This window comes from Vipera berus (genome assembly GCF_964194415.1).
Source record: "Vipera berus genome assembly, chromosome: 2".
Lineage (NCBI taxonomy): Eukaryota > Metazoa > Chordata > Lepidosauria > Squamata > Viperidae > Vipera > Vipera berus.
The window spans coordinates 192,433,167-192,451,577 of NC_138203.1; the positions used below are offsets into that span (position 1 = coordinate 192,433,167).

The 18,411-nt window shown below is 42.3% G+C and overlaps 1 protein-coding gene across 1 annotated transcript in view; it reads left to right on the forward strand.

Annotated features, from left to right (window-relative positions):
* Positions 1-7,339: 7,339 nt before the first annotated feature.
* Positions 7,340-18,411, forward strand: part of STK10 (serine/threonine kinase 10) — an 84,868-nt gene continuing 73,796 nt past the window's right edge. Inside the window, exon 1 of the mRNA XM_081319536.1 lies at positions 7,340-8,111. Coding sequence (XP_081175662.1) covers positions 7,956-8,111 — 156 coding nt within the window. The 5' untranslated portion in view covers positions 7,340-7,955. The remainder of the gene's footprint in view (positions 8,112-18,411) is intronic.

An 18,411-nucleotide genomic window follows, 5' to 3' on the forward strand; every position in this document is an offset into this window, starting at 1 on the left:
ATAAGAATGATCATCAGGATGTTACAAGATTGTTATTTTGTTTTTCATCTACCATATTTGCTACATAAGTGAGCTCTGAAATTCCACATAGTTCCTCTAGATGTCTCTACTAGATTATACTTATCAACATTTCTTATTTTAAAAAAATAGCTAAAATATTTCAATGGATAAATTTCGACGCAAGATTAAAAATGAAATTAAAAACTTTTTTTAAAATACTGAAAAACTTGTGAGATATGCAATAGTGGCAAATATCTGTAGCTCAGGTATAGGATGAGGGTGAAGTTTCGTTCTCCGAGCTTGTGGGTTGGTTTCCGAACATTTCGTTACCCAGGCTAGGTAAAACATTTAAAACGCTGCTGAAGATGTTACCTAGCCTGTTAATGAAACATTTGGAAACCAACCCACAAGCTTGGAGAACGAACCTTCACCCTCAACTTTTGTAAGATAGCCAAATTTGACTTTCTTCTCCAAAATTTTGCCAAATTCAGGCAGAAAGACAAAACAGAATTTGGGGGGCAGGGCAGTTTTCACAAGACAGGGATCTCATAGAATCAAAGTGCCAAAGCTCACAAGATGTTAATATTCAAGAAAGCACATGAATATCTTGTGAGCTTTGGCACTCTGATCAGACATGTTGAAGACATTGTCTGCTTACGAGACCCTCCCAGATCATATATTGAGAATATACCTACTGTACAGATAACTTTGTTTTCTTCTGAATGCCCTCCCTTATGTGATGACTAACCATGCTGGGTAGATTTACAGGAATAGAGGCCCAAACATAGGGGCATAACTTGGCCCACTTCTAGAAGGAATATGACACAGCAATAAATTTGAAGGCTTGGCTTTCTGTATTATGTCAGAGTTTATTTAACAAAAGTGAGGGGGGGAAATGAAATGAGTGCCTGACTCAGGAAATGAGTGCTTTGCAAGGGTCTCCTTCATATATATATATTTTTTAAAAAGACAACATAATGAGCCAACATTTTGGCTCCATCCTTTCAAAAAGGATACTTGGTTGACTATGTGCTACTCTCCACTCACACATTCTGTCCTATATTATAAATGCAGCATTGTCTGTCCTATGTTCTACAAATAAGTTTATAAATCTTTTCTCAAAGCTGCTAAATCAATGGAAGCAACAATACCACAAGTCTGTACTAGTTCCTGATGCCATAATGGGGACTGTAAACTGACAGGTTGGAATAACAAAGACTTAGACCATGTTTTCACAGCATATACTGTACCATAATTGAAACATGATTCAGTAAACTAACACAGTAATCCTGGATTCATAGTAGCTAAACTCAGCTCAGCAGCAACCAACACTGGCTACACAGAAGTCTTGAGTATTTAACCCTTTTGCAGCACTGGCATTGTGTGGATTTAGACAACACTGGACACTTCTTCTCTAGTGGCCCACTTATGAGCATTTCCATACCAGCCATTCAGAGTAACTTCAGTGTCATCTAAACTTCATTGTGCCAAACTAACAATTCTCTTTTCTCACTTCAATAATTGGCTGGATGCTCCTGACAACATCTGATTGGAAGCTTAAAACTTGGAAAACATGCAGCAAAGGCAAAAACAACATATACTTATATACTTAACCAAGTTTAAGAATGATTCCCATGCTTTGCATAACACACAGCAGGGCACATACAAGCATATCTATCATTTACAGTGAGACTTCTAAGTCAGAGGTGTCAAACTGGCAGCCCGCAGGCCAAATGCGTCATGGTAAAAGTGCGCCCACCCCATTGCCAGCAATGGGGAAAAAATCACGATATGTCGTGGCACATCATGTGACGTTCCGAGTTTGACACCCCTGTTCCAAGTGGATTTAAATGCCTGCAATACTGCAAATCAGCAGATATACAAAAAGGGGAAAGTTAAAACTCAGTTGTTCTTTTCTCTTTTCTCTTTTTGTTATGTACGGTAATTTTTACTAAATCTGTATGGCTTATTTTTTCCCTTTTAAGCATAGTGTGCACACACACACATAGATGCACACAAAATTATTAAGTAATTACATAATGAAGTAATCAGTTCAAGACCAAAACCTTTATTATATACTTATTACTTTGCAATCTGTAGCATTCTCTTTTTTTAAAGTGTTACATACATTTTTGGATGAAAAAGCCAAATAGTGTAATGTTATGCTTGCAGCATTACCATCCTAAATTGTAATTAATATTATAGTTTTTTTCTGTTTAATATTCTATTGTTTAATTTAGAGAAGTAAACAATTACAACTAATTACTAATTTAAATAATTTAGACAAATAATTACAACTAAATAAAATTAAAAATATTAATATATATTCTTTTTTTATTAAAAAGTTTTATCATACATTTTATCTTTAACAAACCCCCCTACCCCTCCCCTATCCCTCCCTCCTTACCCCTCCCCCCCTCCCCCCCCCCCGACTTCCCAGAGCTAAGTACAAGGTATAAAAAACAAAAAAAAAAGAATCATAAACAACCACATGCTAACAACCGTAAACTCTAAAATCTATCACTCTCTAGCTCATATAGAATAACTACAAACACTATTAATATAAAATCTTCATTTCAAAAAAAGGATTTAGGCAATCTAGCATGACTTGGGACGCGCTTAAAAGCTCCAGCCTTGTCCATCTGTACATCCAAAACACCATTCCAATCCCCCATAAAAATAACAGATTTATAATCCAACTGGGTAAGCTTTGTATAAAGTAAACTAAAAAAGTCAGCTTGTTGTTAATTAGGAGCATATAATCCAACTAAAAGCGTCTTTTTGCCTTCTAGCAGCAGCTCTATCATAACGTATCTTCCATGCTTATCTGCTTCAATTAAGTCTGCTGTTAAAGCACTTTTAACATAAACAACCATTCCATTTTTCTTATTCATTGCAGAAGCAACAGATCGCGTACCCAACCTTGAGTTCAGTAAATACTTTTGATCCACAACCCTAATATACGTTTCTTACAAACATATAACATCTATCTTGAATTGTTTTAAATATTGAAAAACTTTCTGCCTCTTCTGTGGTGAATTTAGTCCATTAACGTTCCAAGTTAAAAATTTAGTTGTCATGCATATCATCCCAAAGCTCTTAAAGCGCTGCTCTGATAGGACTATCTTTTTTAGGCCTTGCTCCTCCCACTGCTTGGCTATAAGTACGTTGTGAAAGTTCCATAGACTTCTGCTGATCTTGTTCTTTTATTTTTTATTTTTTAATCGTTTTAAAGCAGCACGCGTCACCCTCTGCTCTCTAAGATCATCCAAAGAAATTGTAGCTTGATCTCCTCCAGCACCGTTCTCCTCTGTCTGTCCATCTTCAGCCTCTTGATGTTCTCCTTCTCCAGATCTCTTTGCAGCTTCCAAAAGTAATAATGGGGTTGCTTTTAAAACGTTATTGTAAAAATCACGCGCCTGCATCACAGTAACCAAACGGTACCTTTTACCTTCGTGCATCACCCTCAACCCAACTGGGATCTCCCATCTGAACCTTATATCTCGTTGTTTGAGCTCTTGCACAAGAAATGTAAAATCCTTCCTTCTCCTTAAAATCTTTGGAGGAATTTCTTTTAGAACCAAAACTTCTTGATCAGCAATCACAACTTTAGAATCATAGGCAGCTTGTATAACTTCATCTCTAATTTCCCTCTTTACAAAATAAACCACCACATCTCTAGGCAGCTTTCTCTGTCTAGCAATCCATGAATTCACACGAAACACTTTATCCATGCCTCCCTTTATTTCAGATGCTGGCTGGTTCAATACCACTTCCAGAGCCTCAGAAATCAGCTGCTTTAGATCTTCCTTAATATTCTCTTTTAAGCCTCTGATTCTAACAGCAAACTGCATCTGATAATATTGAGCAAGACTCAATTCTCTGTCCATTTTGTCTCTTAAATCTTCATTCTCCAATACTTTTGCTTCTAATATGGCATTCTTTTGAGTCAAATCTTCCACTTTTTCATCCAGGTCTTCCACACATTCAGCCACTTTATACACTGAAGACAAAATGTCTGCCTTCATCACACTGAACTTCTGTTCCATCCTCTCTTCCATTCTCTCCTCCAATTTCTCCAATTTCTCCTCCATCCGTGCAAATTTATCACCCATTGATTCCAGAATTACCTGGGCATGTTTTTCAAGAGCATCTTGTAGATCCTTCGGTGTCAATACATCAGGAGGATGCAACGCCTGCAATGATGATTGTTGCGTCGGAGAAGTTCCAGCACTCCGAAGAGTTTTTGAGGGAGGTTTAGCCGCCATCTTTTACTTCCACTTGTGACGCACTTTCACTTTAAGTTTAAAAAAGTCCATCAAGCTCGAGAGTAAAATATAATAGTCCTCTTCATCCTTTCCTCTTGTACCGCTCTGCCTGCTCCTTTTATTCCATAGTCCTTCCTTCAGGCAGGGGTGGTCGCAAACGCCTGGCTCTGCTCCAAGAAATCCGGAGCAGAGACGCTGGCCAGCTGGGAGCGACCCAGGCTACGGGGGAGTTCGATCCTTCAGCCGCCCAAGCTACAAGCTCAGGCGGCCCCGGAGAACTCAACCCCTACCTGGGGCCTCACCCCCTCCTCTTCTCCCGAGGAGGGGGCTTCAAATTCACCCGAACAGCTGATCGACGCTGTTTCGGGTGAAAATTACTCAGCTGAGCCGCGGGCAGCCCGGGAAGGCTGTCTCCGGCGCCGCGCAGCCACCGGAAGCCAATATATATTCTTGTATTGAACCAATATATCAAGACTTAAAGCAATATATTGTAATAAAAAGGGCAAAAAAGATGCTGCAAATTCTAGAGGTTACTAACTATCAATTAAGGGAACATAAATCCATCCTTATTACAATTTTGTAATTTCAGCACATCAGTGAAATTACTGGCCAATAACAGAAGGTACTTATTACAACTCTATTGCAAGTTTGAAAGGCTTAAAATGCAGCGCACTTCCAATAAAGTAGTCATATATTGCATTTACACAAAGAGGCAGCAAGCTACATTATGACTTAACTTTATGGATGAACCACCTCTGTTTAAACAATTCTGAACTAGCTATGTGTAACCTACTTCTTGTCAGTATCATACACTACTCACGCTGAAGCTTATTTTGGTTTGCTTGATCCAGTTTCCTACATTGGCCACACAAACTGGACCACAAGCTGGGTATAGCTTGCTAATCCAGTTTTATAAGCCACAGAGAGCACCAACTACATTTTGGCAATAGTCTTACTAACTGACAAGCATTTAAAAACCTGCTGTTATTTAAAGCACTTGGGCTGCCCTAGACAACCCATTATTTTCTCTGAGCAATTCAGGAAATCAGGTCTTACTCACCCACTTCTATCCCAACTTAGCCTGACAATTTTCAGAAAGTCACATTCAAAGGCACGATTGACTTCCCCTTCCCCCCTTTGCCGCCCCCTCCCCAAGGGACACCGGCTCTTTAAATTAGGACCTTGAAATCCTTCCCCGAATTCTTTAGCTCAGCAGCTCTGTTGTGAAGGAAGCATCTTGAACGCGGAAGAGGCTACCCACGGGTATTCGATGGTCCCCATTTCTCCGACTGCGGTTTTGTCCCGCCAAACTTAACGAGGTCTGGGGGGGGGGGGGGTAAAGAAATCGCAAAGTGTGTGTGTACACACACACACACCCTTCAAGGAGGAGGAGGAAGACACGGGTCTGGGGGGGGGGGTAAAGAAACCGCAAAGTGTGTGTACACACACACACCCTTCAAGGAAGAGGAGGAAGACACGGGTCTGCGGGGGGGGGGGGTTAAAGAAATCGCAAAGTGTGTGTGTACACACACACACACACACACCCTTCAAGGAGGAGGAGGAAGACACGGGTCTGGGGGGGGCAAAGAAATCGCAAAGTGTGTGTGTACACACACACACCCTTCAAGGAGGAGGAGGAAGACACGGGTCTGGGGGGTTGTAAAGAAATCGCAAAGTGTGTGTACACACACACACACACACCCTTCAAGGAGGAGGAGGAAGACACGGGTCTGGGGGGTTGTAAAGAAATCGCAAAGTGTGTGTACACACACACACACACACCCTTCAAGGAAGAGGAGGAAGACACGGGTCTGGGGAGGGGGGTAAAGAAACCGCAAAGTGTGTGTACACACACACACCCTTCAAGGAAGAGGAGGAAGACACGGGTCTGCGGGGGGGGGGGGGTTAAAGAAATCGCAAAGTGTGTGTGTACACACACACACACACACACACACACCCTTCAAGGAGGAGGAGGAAGACACGGGTCTGGGGGGGGCAAAGAAATCGCAAAGTGTGTGTACACACACACACACACACACCCTTCAAGGAAGAGGAGGAAGACACGGGTCTGCGGGGGGGGGGGTAAAGAAACCGCAAAGTGTGTGTACACACACACACCCTTCAAGGAAGAGGAGGAAGACACGGGTCTGCGGGGGGGGGGTTAAAGAAATCGCAAAGTGTGTGTGTACACACACACACACACACACCCTTCAAGGAAGAGGAGGAAGACACGGGTCTGCGGGGGGGGGGGGGTAAAGAAACCGCAAAGTGTGTGTACACACACACACCCTTCAAGGAAGAGGAGGAAGACACGGGTCTGCGGGGGGGGGGGTTAAAGAAATCGCAAAGTGTGTGTGTACACACACACACACACACACACACACCCTTCAAGGAGGAGGAGGAAGACACGGGTCTGGGGGGGGCAAAGAAATCGCAAAGTGTGTGTGTACACACACACACCCTTCAAGGAGGAGGAGGAAGACACGGGTCTGGGGGGTTGTAAAGAAATCGCAAAGTGTGTGTACACACACACACACACACACACACACACCCTTCAAGGAGGAGGAAGACACGGGTCTGGGGAGGGGGGTAAAGAAATCGCAAAGTGTGTGTGTACACACACACACACACACACCCTTCAAGGAAGAGGAGGAAGACACGGGTCTGCGGGGGGGGGGGGTAAAGAAACCGCAAAGTGTGTGTACACACACACACCCTTCAAGGAAGAGGAGGAAGACACGGGTCTGCGGGGGGGGGGGTTAAAGAAATCGCAAAGTGTGTGTGTACACACACACACACACACACACACACCCTTCAAGGAGGAGGAGGAAGACACGGGTCTGGGGGGGGCAAAGAAATCGCAAAGTGTGTGTACACACACACACACACACACCCTTCAAGGAGGAGGAAGACACGGGTCTGGGGAGGGGGGTAAAGAAATCGCAAAGTGTGTGTGTACACACACACACACACACACCCTTCAAGGAGGAGGAGGAAGACACGGGTCTGGGGGGGTAAAGAAATCGCAAAGTGTGTGTACACACACACACACCCTTCAAGGAGGAGGAGGAGGAAGACACGGGGCGGGCTCCCCCTGCTCTGACGCGACCCGCGCGGGGGAGCAGCTCGGCGCAACGCGTGCTGGGGCGGAGCCGCAGGAACTGGAAGGTGTCCTGGCGGAGAGGGGCGGGGCCCGCCAGTGAGGCCGGGAGGGGTTGGCCCCCGTCCGACTTAGCAGGTGAAGCGTCGCTCGCAAACTCTTCCCAAGTTCTCGGCTGGCTGGGTCGGTCCTTTCCCGCTGCCTCGGGGGTAACCGCGCCGGAGCGCTCGTTTCGCGCGCTGCCGGTTGCGTTTGGAGCCACTCCCTCAGCCCTGAGATAGCCCGGCAAGCAGAGGGTGGCGGGCGCCCCACGCTTGGCGGAGGAACCGGCGGAGAAGCATCCTTAGGGCTTTCTTCTCAGCCGAAGCCCCGTGAAAGCACCGACCGACCGACCGGGCGGGAACGGGCTCGGCTGCTTCCTCGGAAGCTCTCCTTCCGTCTTTAGGCTTCGACAGATCCTTAGCCCTTTTCCAGCCTGGTCGGTTTTTGCCTGCAGAGAAGAAGCCCGTCCAGAGTCGTTTCTCTTCCGTTTGCTTCTCCTAACACGTCGATGGTGAGGATCTCGAAGCTCAAGCCTGGACGCTGCCATGGCCTTCGCTAATTTCCGGCGCATCTTGCGCCTCTCTAACTTTGAGAAGCGGCGATCCAAAGAGTACGAGCACGTGCGCCGGGACTTGGATCCCAACGAAGTCTGGGAGATCGTCGGAGAGCTAGGCGACGGCGCCTTCGGCAAGGTGTACAAGGTGAGCGGGAAGATGGAGACGGGATGGGGCGGCGGGGGGGTGGTGGTGTCGGACGGGCAACTCGGAGTAGGTTCAGAGAAAGGAACAAGCGGGGGTGGGGGGCGGGTATCCGAGGGAAGTGGCTGTGCTCAGCGGTAAGATACGAAAGACTTTTTCCGGTACTGTATCAAACGTAAAAGAAGATTCTCCTCTTCTGGAGTGCAAGATAAGCATGATGGACTTAAGATGCCACAGGACAGAACTTCTGTTCAGTTCCAGCAGTTTGACCATGGAAAGGTGTGCGCTGCCCCCTTCACTGGGTGTGTGGACAGTTTACATTTATCATATGTAAATGTTACACTTTATGTAGCATTTCATACCATATTTTATATAAAGCTACATAAATGTTTTTAATGAATTAAATTCAGGGGTTTCCTTGGTAAGTCTAGAAAATACCCCACTCCATATCATATTGTAATTGTATTTTATTTTTTAGTTAGTCAACTTATGGCTGCCGCTTGTCAAACTACTCAGGGCAGAGGAAGTGACTCCAAGCCATAACAAGCCACTGATCAATAAACTATGGTCTATAAATTACAGTGGCTGAGTTGTACAATGCAGTGTGCCTAAATGAAGTAAACCACACTATGACTTGCTGTAATATATCAACCAAATCTGTTATTCTTAAGATAAATTTCTCTAACAATTACAGTCTTTTTTTATTCTTTGTAGAAGTGATATTAGATTGTGGGAGAATGTATAAATGTGTACTTTCCCCACATTTGTAGTAAGAATGATTTACTATAATAACTGAAGATGGGATTGGAGATTTTGCATTCTCTTTCTGGATGACTCTGTACTTTGTTTATTCAGGGACATGTGTAATTATGCATCAAGCACCAAGATTGTATCTTCTGAGTTGTAAATATATGGTGTAATCTCAAATTAAGGAGACTGTCCAGATCTGGAAGAGCCTTTCAGTTTAATACTTTGTTCTCTGTACTCATAGATTGTTTCTATTAGATTGTTTTTGCACTATAGGCCTCAAAGTAAGTTTGAGCCCCATATATCTAGTCAAACCACATTAAGGTTTGTTCCTTTTTATGACATTGCTCTAGCCACTATTCATGACAAATGTCTGGGGAGTTACACATGGCCCATCCAAAAGCATGAAATAGAAACTTCTATTTTAAAAGAAAGTTTGTGGAAGAGAGAAAAGTTAACAGCCTTTTTTCTTCTCCCTCCGTTCTGATTGTCTTCATTTGTTGGATCTAACATCTTCCATTTTCACTATATAAATGTTTTGGGGGTATTCTAATATAGCTGTGCAATTCCAATGAATAATTATGGATAGAAACTGCCAAGAAAATGGCAAGACTCATTGTCCAAGGGAAGACTGGCTGAGGGATTATTGGAGCAGCAAGCTAAGGGATGTAAAAGTAAGGCTCAAGAAGGCTCCTTTACAGCTTAGTAATGAAAAGAAGTAGTTTAGATTTCTGAACTTATTGTGCCCAACACAAAATAAGTGGCTGTATGGTTAATGTGGTTTGGAAATGCTCCGTTTCTTCTAAGCATTTTTAGGAAAATAATAACTGGGAATTGGACATGATTTCTGCATAGATATTATACTGACATCAAATTCTTAAACAGTAGGCAAAGGAAGAGACTTGAAAACAGCTGAAAGCAATAATCCCTGCAGGGCTTCTCCAATATATCTGCTCAGAATATTTGAAATGGATGCTCTCTGAACTCATGATTGATATATGTTGTAGCTACATTATAAGAATTCACATGGCCACTAGAAGTGCAAAAGAATGAGTTAAGAAGGCTCATTAGGATGGGAGTTGTTAGCTTCCATCCTCCATTAAAGATGCAAATCAGGAGTTTGATAAATGATAAGTAATAAGAACATAAAGAAAAAGTATTGAGCTTGTTTGATTAGTGGAGGCAAAGAAAGTCTTCCAATATCTGAAATGATGGTACAGATAATTGGGAGTATTGTAAGCTGCAATCATAAATGGTGTAATTATCAATGGATGTGTTTGTTGAAAAGGCTAGCTTCAAACAATTTGTATCATAAAGCTACTTGCTCTGATTATGAAAATATAAAACATCTAGCTATAAAAGAGATAACAAACTAGTAGACCGATGAGGAATCTAAGGAGTCTAATATTTTTTGAGTCCTATAATTTCTTGTATGTACAATCTTTTCAATGGAAATACACGGAAATTTGGAGAGTTGCCACTTGAATCTTTTTACAGTTCAGTCAAGACCACTTTTTGGGCAATTCAAGAATTAGGATATGGCATGCCAAAGGTTCTAGGCTCTACTGGGTGTCTTATGGTACTATTGGTCAGATCTGGTTTCATTATTCTTTGAATTATCTGATATGAATGGCACCTTTGCCTTTCACGATAGAATAGGAGCAACACGAAGAATCTTATTCCAGGAAAGATACAATAAGTTCTGGACCACTCCAGAACCTGTCATTGCACTGGATGATAAAAGAGCTTTGAAGCAGGAGCCTGATCAGTAGTTGACTAGGGAGACAGAAGTCACATCCACAGCCATTCATTTGCAGGGTGCCTCAGAGCTTGAAGCTCTGTTCCTTTTCCTGTTTCTGACATCTAGATGAAACCGTGGGTCAGGTCATCAATCTGTTCAGAATCATTAGTATGCTGATGATATACGACTGTATATTTCAATCCTGGGCTGCATAGGTGAAGCTATCAATGTCATGTCCCAATGTCTGGAGGCTGTTCAGGTGCAAGGGATAGAACATACTTCAACTCAGTCCTATCAAGACTGAATGGCTGTGGCTATTTCCCTTCCCCCATCCCCACATTTCCATTGTTTGTCTTGGATGGGTTTATATTTCCCATTCCAGACTGGTGCACAGCTTGGGGTTCTTCTGGACTTGCAGCCATTGAATCTATGGCTGGGAAGCCTTTTTCAAAGGTTGGTCTTGTGTGCCAGTTGTCCCTTCCTTGACCAGGAAATCCTTTAGGCCAGACATGTCAAACACAAGGCCTGGGGGCCAGATCCAGCCCGCGAAGTGGTTTCATGTGGCCCGTGAACCCATCCTGGAAACAGTGAGGGAACAGCCCTCGCTGCCTTGGCCCTGGCCCAGGCCGACCGGGAGCCAATGTACAATTTCGTGGTAGCCATCTATGCTGAAACGCATTCAGTCTTAGCTCCACAAGGCTGTCTGGAAACAGCGAGGGACCAGCCCCTGCCGCCTCGGCCCCGCCCAGTGGGCGCACGCTGGGGAGGTATCACCCTTTGTGAGGAATGAAGAAATGCACCATTGCCTGGAAGTGGCCAGCACATGGCCCTCCCTACTTCGGGCAGACTAGGGGCTGGGCAGCGTTGCGCTTCTCCTCAGATTCATGCCACCTGGCTCAGCCTCTCAGCACTGTGAAGAGAGCACCCCGCTGCCTGCCAAAACCGGGCAGGCTGGGGGCTGGGCAGCATTGCGCAGGTAACATCGACTCTCACGCTGCTCATGGCATCCCCTCCCACCAAGCCAGATATGTGAAGTAGGTGAGGGCCATGTGCTGGCCACTTCCAGGCGATGGTGCATTACTTCATTCCTCATGAAGGATGACACTTCCCTAGCTGTGTTTCTTGCCTGTTTTATTCCCTCCCTCATCTCAAATATTTTCCCACCATTCGAAGGAAGGAAGGAAGGAAGGAAGGAAGGAAGGAAGGAAGGAAGGAAGGAAGGAAGGAAGGAAGGAAGGAAGGAAGGAAGGAGAGGGCGGGTCTGAGGGAAGTCCTGCCTTAGTCCTTCCCTGCTGCCCTTTCACCATCCCCTTGCCCTCTCCTCCTGGCCTATTCTGGGGGGGTCTCCCATCCTATTGCTAAGGAAGCCTTGGTAAAAAGTCAGGTCTCCTCACATGGAGATGGAGTGGGCCTCCCTCTTGACTTTGCCCTCGTACCCATCATGAGCAACCTGGCTAAGGAGAGCAAGCACAGCAGCAGCAGCCTTGAGGAGTTAAGTGTAGCTGGGCGCCCCCTTGGGCCACACGCACTCCAGCCACGCCAACCCAGTAGGCTGCACCCACCCTGGCCACATCCACCCGACCCCTCGAGGGCAACCGCAATGCTGATGTGGCCCGCAATGAAATTGAGTTTGACACCCCTGCTTTAGGCAGTTACTCAGATGCTGTCACTTCACAATTGGATGATTGGAATATGCTCAACATGGGACTGGCTTTGAAGAGCATCTAGAAGCTACAGCCGGTACAAAATGCAGTGGCACAAACAGTAACAAGTGCTTCTTGATATGTGTGAGTGCTGCTATATGAAGTACATTGATGACCAGTTGGGTTCGGTATAAGCTGTCAGTCATTACCTTCATGGCATAGTGCCTGTTTACCTGAGAGACTGTCTACCACCATTTTTTTCTATTGGCCAAGTATGTTGCAGCAGAGCAGATATGCTCCAGGTCCCCTTTATTAAATATTGTCTTACAGGACCAAGGGTGCATGTCTTCTCTGTCACAACCACTGTCCTCTGGACAACATACCACCACAGACATAGACAGTGTCCTTTCTTCTGGGGTTCCAAAAAGCTCTTAAGACTTGGCTTTGCTTTCAAGTCTGGGATTAATGTATTTGTGCGGAGCCTGGACTGGTTTGGTCTGGGCTGCCTGTGGTGTTGTGGGAGGTTTCAGAACTAAATGGCTGAACTAATTGAAATTTGTTGTCCTTTATGTGATCCTCACCCTGCCCTCTTTTTTGGGTATTTGCCAAACATGCATTGAACGTAATTGTTGGTCCACTACCATCTAGTTCATCTTTCCTCACTATATTAATGTGTTGAGGCTAGAATTCCATGGGGGGGGGAAGGGAGTGAGAAACACTGGCCTAGTTGATAGGGCCTGGATGCAGTAGATTTAAAATGAAGACTGTGCACATTGAGTTTCTGAAAACAATATTATCCTTTCTAGAAAAATAAAGAATGATATATTGGCCCTGGAAATTGTAACTCGTGTATCTTACAAAGAGAGCTTCCAGCTTCATTCTCTTTCTCATATCTGGCTATTAAGAGGAAACTTATCCAAAGAAACACATATCTTATTTCGCAAATATATTCTGCCAAGACAGTACAAAATAAGTGCTTATTGTTAAATGGGAAATGAGCAGAATTTGATAGTAAAGAATGTTCACTGTAGAATGCCATTTAATGAATATTTCTTCTTTCAAGGGACCAGATCTTATCAAGATGCATGCTAATATGATCCCTATCAAAGGACTCTTTAAAAATGGAGTTTCTTGATTAGAAGTAGTCAATTCTTGGTATTGTACGAAATCCCTGGGAAACCTGTTCCCATTTCCTTTCTATCTAACTGATAGGCAGAGAACATGTCTTTGTTCTCCTAGCAATATTTGGTTGCTGATATTAATATCAATGGGAGATAAGTGATTTTGAAGGGAATGACTAGGAAGAAGACACCAAGAAATTAGAGCATTAATTTGTTTTCTGCAACTTGGTTATCATGTAGGCAAAGTAATGAAGATAACCACAAAGATACATTTGAGGAAAAATTATTGTAAGGATTATAAAAGAAATGATTTTTCAGTCTGCAGTACTTTTGTTAATTCAGTCCAAAATCAGCTCAAAGTTCTGTGATGGTGCAGTCTTCCAAGGAATTTATGTTTCATAGTTCTGTACATCTTACTTCAGTAGGCAGGATTGCAAGATATATATCATTCATATATATATATATTGGCAACCAGAAGCCAATGCAGTTCACGGAGTAGAGGTGTTACATGGGAGTATCGGGAAACCCCCATCACAACTCGCGCGGCCGCATTCTGCACCAGTTGAAGCCTCCGAGTGGTCCTCAAGGGCAGCCCCATGTAGAGAGCATTGCAGTAGTCTAAACGGGAGGTCACGAGCGCATGAGTGACTGTGCATAGGGCATCTCAGTCCAGGTAGGGTCGCAACTGGTGCACCAGGCGAACCTGGGCAACCCCCCCCCTGGTCACGGCTCCTATATGATCTTCAAAATTGAGCCGTGAGTCCAGGAGGACGCCCAAGTTGCGAGCCCTATCAACGGGGGGTAACACCTCACCCTCCATCGTTAAAGGTGGAATAGTTTGGTTAGCCCGAGATGCCGATACGCAAAGCCACTCAGTCTTGGCAGGATTGAGACACAGTTAGAGGGTGTCTAAGACTTGCAGAATACTTAGATGCCTATAACATCATTTTAAACAGTCTTTGTTGTTAAAGCAGTATTTAACATATAATGTGTGTACTGCCTATTAGTGACTATTAGTATCAGATTTTTTTTGCATCCTTTGCCTTCCACTGGCTAGAATTCTAATGAACTAATATACACATTTGTATTCCTCTATTATTTTTCCCATAGGCAGGATTGTCATTAGTGATCAATACTATCTTTTAATGTCAACTAGTTATTATTGAGAGTAGTGGTTAAGGCATCAAACTAGAAACCAGGAGACTGTGACTTCTAGTTTAGCCCCCCCCCCCTTAGGCAAAAAAGCCAGCTGGGTGACCTTGGGCCAATCACTCTCTCAGCCCTAAGAAGCAGACAGTGGCAAACCAATTCTGAAATCTTGATAGGAAATCTACATGGAAATGTCCAGGCAGTTACTAGAAGCAAAGAAAGTGTCTTGAAGACATACACACATAAAATTAGACAATGTAAAATCTGTCTTCATTACAGTACTGATATTTTTATAATAGTAATGGTTGGATGACTGTAGAAGATGCTTTAAATCACTTTTGGGGATCTTGCTTTACTTGGGTTAGCTGGCTTTGATGTTGGTTTTTAAACTTTTGAATTGTAGTTTGAAATAACTTGGAAGTGTGTGTGTGTGTTTTTTCAAGTTTATTGAAAGTATCAATTTGGAGTCAGGTTCTTCCTTATTATTAAGCCAAAAAAAATCTATGTTTTGACTACTATTCTTTTCATTTTCCTGTCCCCCATTCTGCATTAGAAATTGCTATTGGTAGGAAAAAAATGTCCAACAAAGGTCAAGATAAATTGAACTAGATGTTGCAGGAACACTTGACATATTAGATTACACTTGTCAAAATTTGTCACCAGCATTCCTAGCAATCATACTGGTTAGGAATTCTGAGAATTTCTTGGCATATGTGGAATATACTAAATTGGCAGAGACTGCAGCAAAAAATAATAATAATGGTGCTATTAATAGCTGCCTATTTTTTCCTTCTACCACCAATAAATAAATGTCCTGAATATATATATATATATATATATATATATATATATATATATATATATATATATATATATATATATATATATATATATATATATATATATATATATATATATATATATATATATATATATATATATATATATATATATATATATATATATATATATATATATATATATATATATATATATATATATATATATATATATATATATATATATATATATATATATATATATATATATATATATATTTTCTTGGCCACTTGAATGCTTGAGCAGCTTGTTCAGCTCTCAAAACTCTCCTTCCAAGGAACAGATGCTCGGATTAAAATCTCCAAATAAAATTGACCACTCATGTAAACTGCAGACAATCTGTTAAACTGTAACATATTTGAGAACAAGTAGCAGAAGAAAACTTATTCAAGGATCGCACAATTAGGTTGTAGGCCATCAGAGTTCGATTCCGAACCAGGCTAAACTCCCGCAGTATTTCAAACATTTTGAACATTAACATGTCCCATGAAAAAGGTGTCTCAGAGGGAGAATAATTGTGCACTATCTGTGCCTCTGGTGAATTGCTCAGCTCTGAGGCACAGTGATATCGGTGAGGACACCAACGCCCTTGATAATCTGACTATGGCAGGATAGGGGACAGGATGTGTTTTCAACACAGTGATCTGTGTGACTTTCAGTTCCTCCAATAAACAATGTACTGAAGTAACTTCCTGCTGATTATTTTCCTTTTTTATTCTTTTTTGATCTTGTATGCATGGTTGAGAGGCATTTTAAAACTCTGTTCTGTTAATATTTCACTCAATTTTAGAAATCCTCTAACTTTCAATTTCAGATGGCTGTTTTTCTTGCTGTAATTTAAGCTTATTTGTATTTGCTATTTGCATCTAGCATCGAACACAGAATTATCTTGTCATTCAAACAGTTGAGATGCTAATACAAGTATTTCATAATTCTGCTTTTTGAGAAGCTCTTGATCTTTTTCCTGTAAGGACACTGCAGCTTTTCCTTTCTCTTCTCTGAACCTCCCATTTTCTGAAAACAGCATCTTGACTGTGGTGTCACTTTATGTTTGAGAAAATTAAGTATATTCATGCTATGTTTCCTGCAATTAACCAAATAGGAATTTGGTTGCTTCCAAATGTAACAGTTATAATTCAGAATTATTCATCAAAGAATAGAATTTTATATTATGAATAACATTTCCTTTACCTGGATTGTTTGAATGGACTAAGAAACATATTATTGCAAATGCCAGAAGTAACAAAAGCATGGCAGACTATGCATTTCAGTATTTCATTAATGGAGCTGGACATAATTGCAACAAGGAAGATATAAGTTCCAGAAACTTTAACTAGATCTTAGGAAGTGTTAATAATTGTTAAAGTCATTCCCTCCTCCACTTTTTTTTTAACTATGCTGTCATCAGAGGGAGAGAGAATGCCTCTAAGTCTTCACCCCCTCCTCCCAGAAATCTAAATAGAGACATATTTTCTTTGTAGTTCCTGGGGAAAAGACTGCTAACATCCAGATATATCCTGTGTTCTATTAAGCAAAACATGGCTTTAATTCTGAGCATCTTGTTTTTGCAGGGCTGGGGAAAGAAAACATTTTGCCAAACCATGTTTTCTTTAATTATACTCCTGGATATTTTCTAGCTCTGAACAACAAAAGAAAGGCAACATGTTTACAAATCAGAAATGTAGATACTACACAGTCGAGAAAAGTTTGCTGGCAATTGGATCTATATAATGAAGCAAGTTGCAGCTGTCCTACTAGAAGTCTCCTTGGGACTATAACACCAAAGTATGCTGCTAGAACCATGAAATTGCTTCCTTTATGGCTGACCATCCATATAAGATGGGGGAGTCAAAAACAGTCCTAGGAAAAGGCAATGGCAAATAGCTTTCATAAGACTGCCAAAAATGCAGATTGGATGCAATCTCTATGAGTCAAATTGGTTCGTAAAGAAAAATTGCCTGTGACTGTCTCTAGGAATCATACCTAGTCTGCCTGGCCTCTGCAGTAATTCATTAATCTTCTGAACCAATGGACATATTTGGAACTTTGAGGACATGGGCATTCTCATAAAATTGCTCCCAGGAGGGCATATTCATTCACAATATGACTGCCATGGTGAGCACTGCCAGTCATTGTTATTTATCAGAAGTCAATGTGATGCTCCAATAATCTAGGATGCTCACTACCATCCCTCCTACTCTCCAGGAAGTCCTACTACCCAACTTCAAGTAGATGAAGTCCTCAGATTGATTCCTGGTGACTTCACAAACCTGTCAGGCTAGCATGGAGGTTGGATGGAGCTCAAATGGCTTGCAAGATCATGCATAGTAAACAAATGAATCCATCCTGTGCTGGGAGTAAACTTTATATTGGTAGGTTGTGCTAATCTACATATGTGTGTGGTGCAGCACAATTGTGTGTTACAGCTTTCCTAGGTTGTTCATCTTTAGACAAGAGAGTTAAGATGCTGGACTGGGACTGGGGTATCCAAATTGAAATCTATCTTCAACAATGGAATTTCAGCTTTGGGCTAGTTATTGTTTGTCAGCCCAGTCTGCCTTGATTTACTGTGTATGGGTAAATCACATGATATTTCAATGGAAGCCACCTTGAGCTTCTAAAGAAAATCAGGGTATACATAAAAGTGGAAGGTAAACTCAGTATTTGTCATATTGAAACCTCCCTACAGCCCACTGGAGAAAAAGCAAAACCAGAACACTTCATTAACATTTTGTAAATAGGAAATTTGTGGTATTTGGAAGGATTTAGTCATAAACCTTACCATGACAGCAACTTACTATTAGGTCTAATGATGTAGTGCATTGGAGCAGGTAACAGATCCCTCTATGTGTTGCTTTCCTAACCTTTAATTGTTGTTGTTGTTGTTGTTAGCTGCGAAGTCGTGTCCGACCCATCGCGACCCTATGGACAACATTCCTCCAGGCCTTCCTGTCCTCTACCATCTTCTGGAGTCCATTTAAGCTCATGCCTACTGCTTCAGTGACTCCATCCAGCCACCTCATTCTCTGTCGTCCCCTTCTTCTATTGCCCTCGATCTTTCC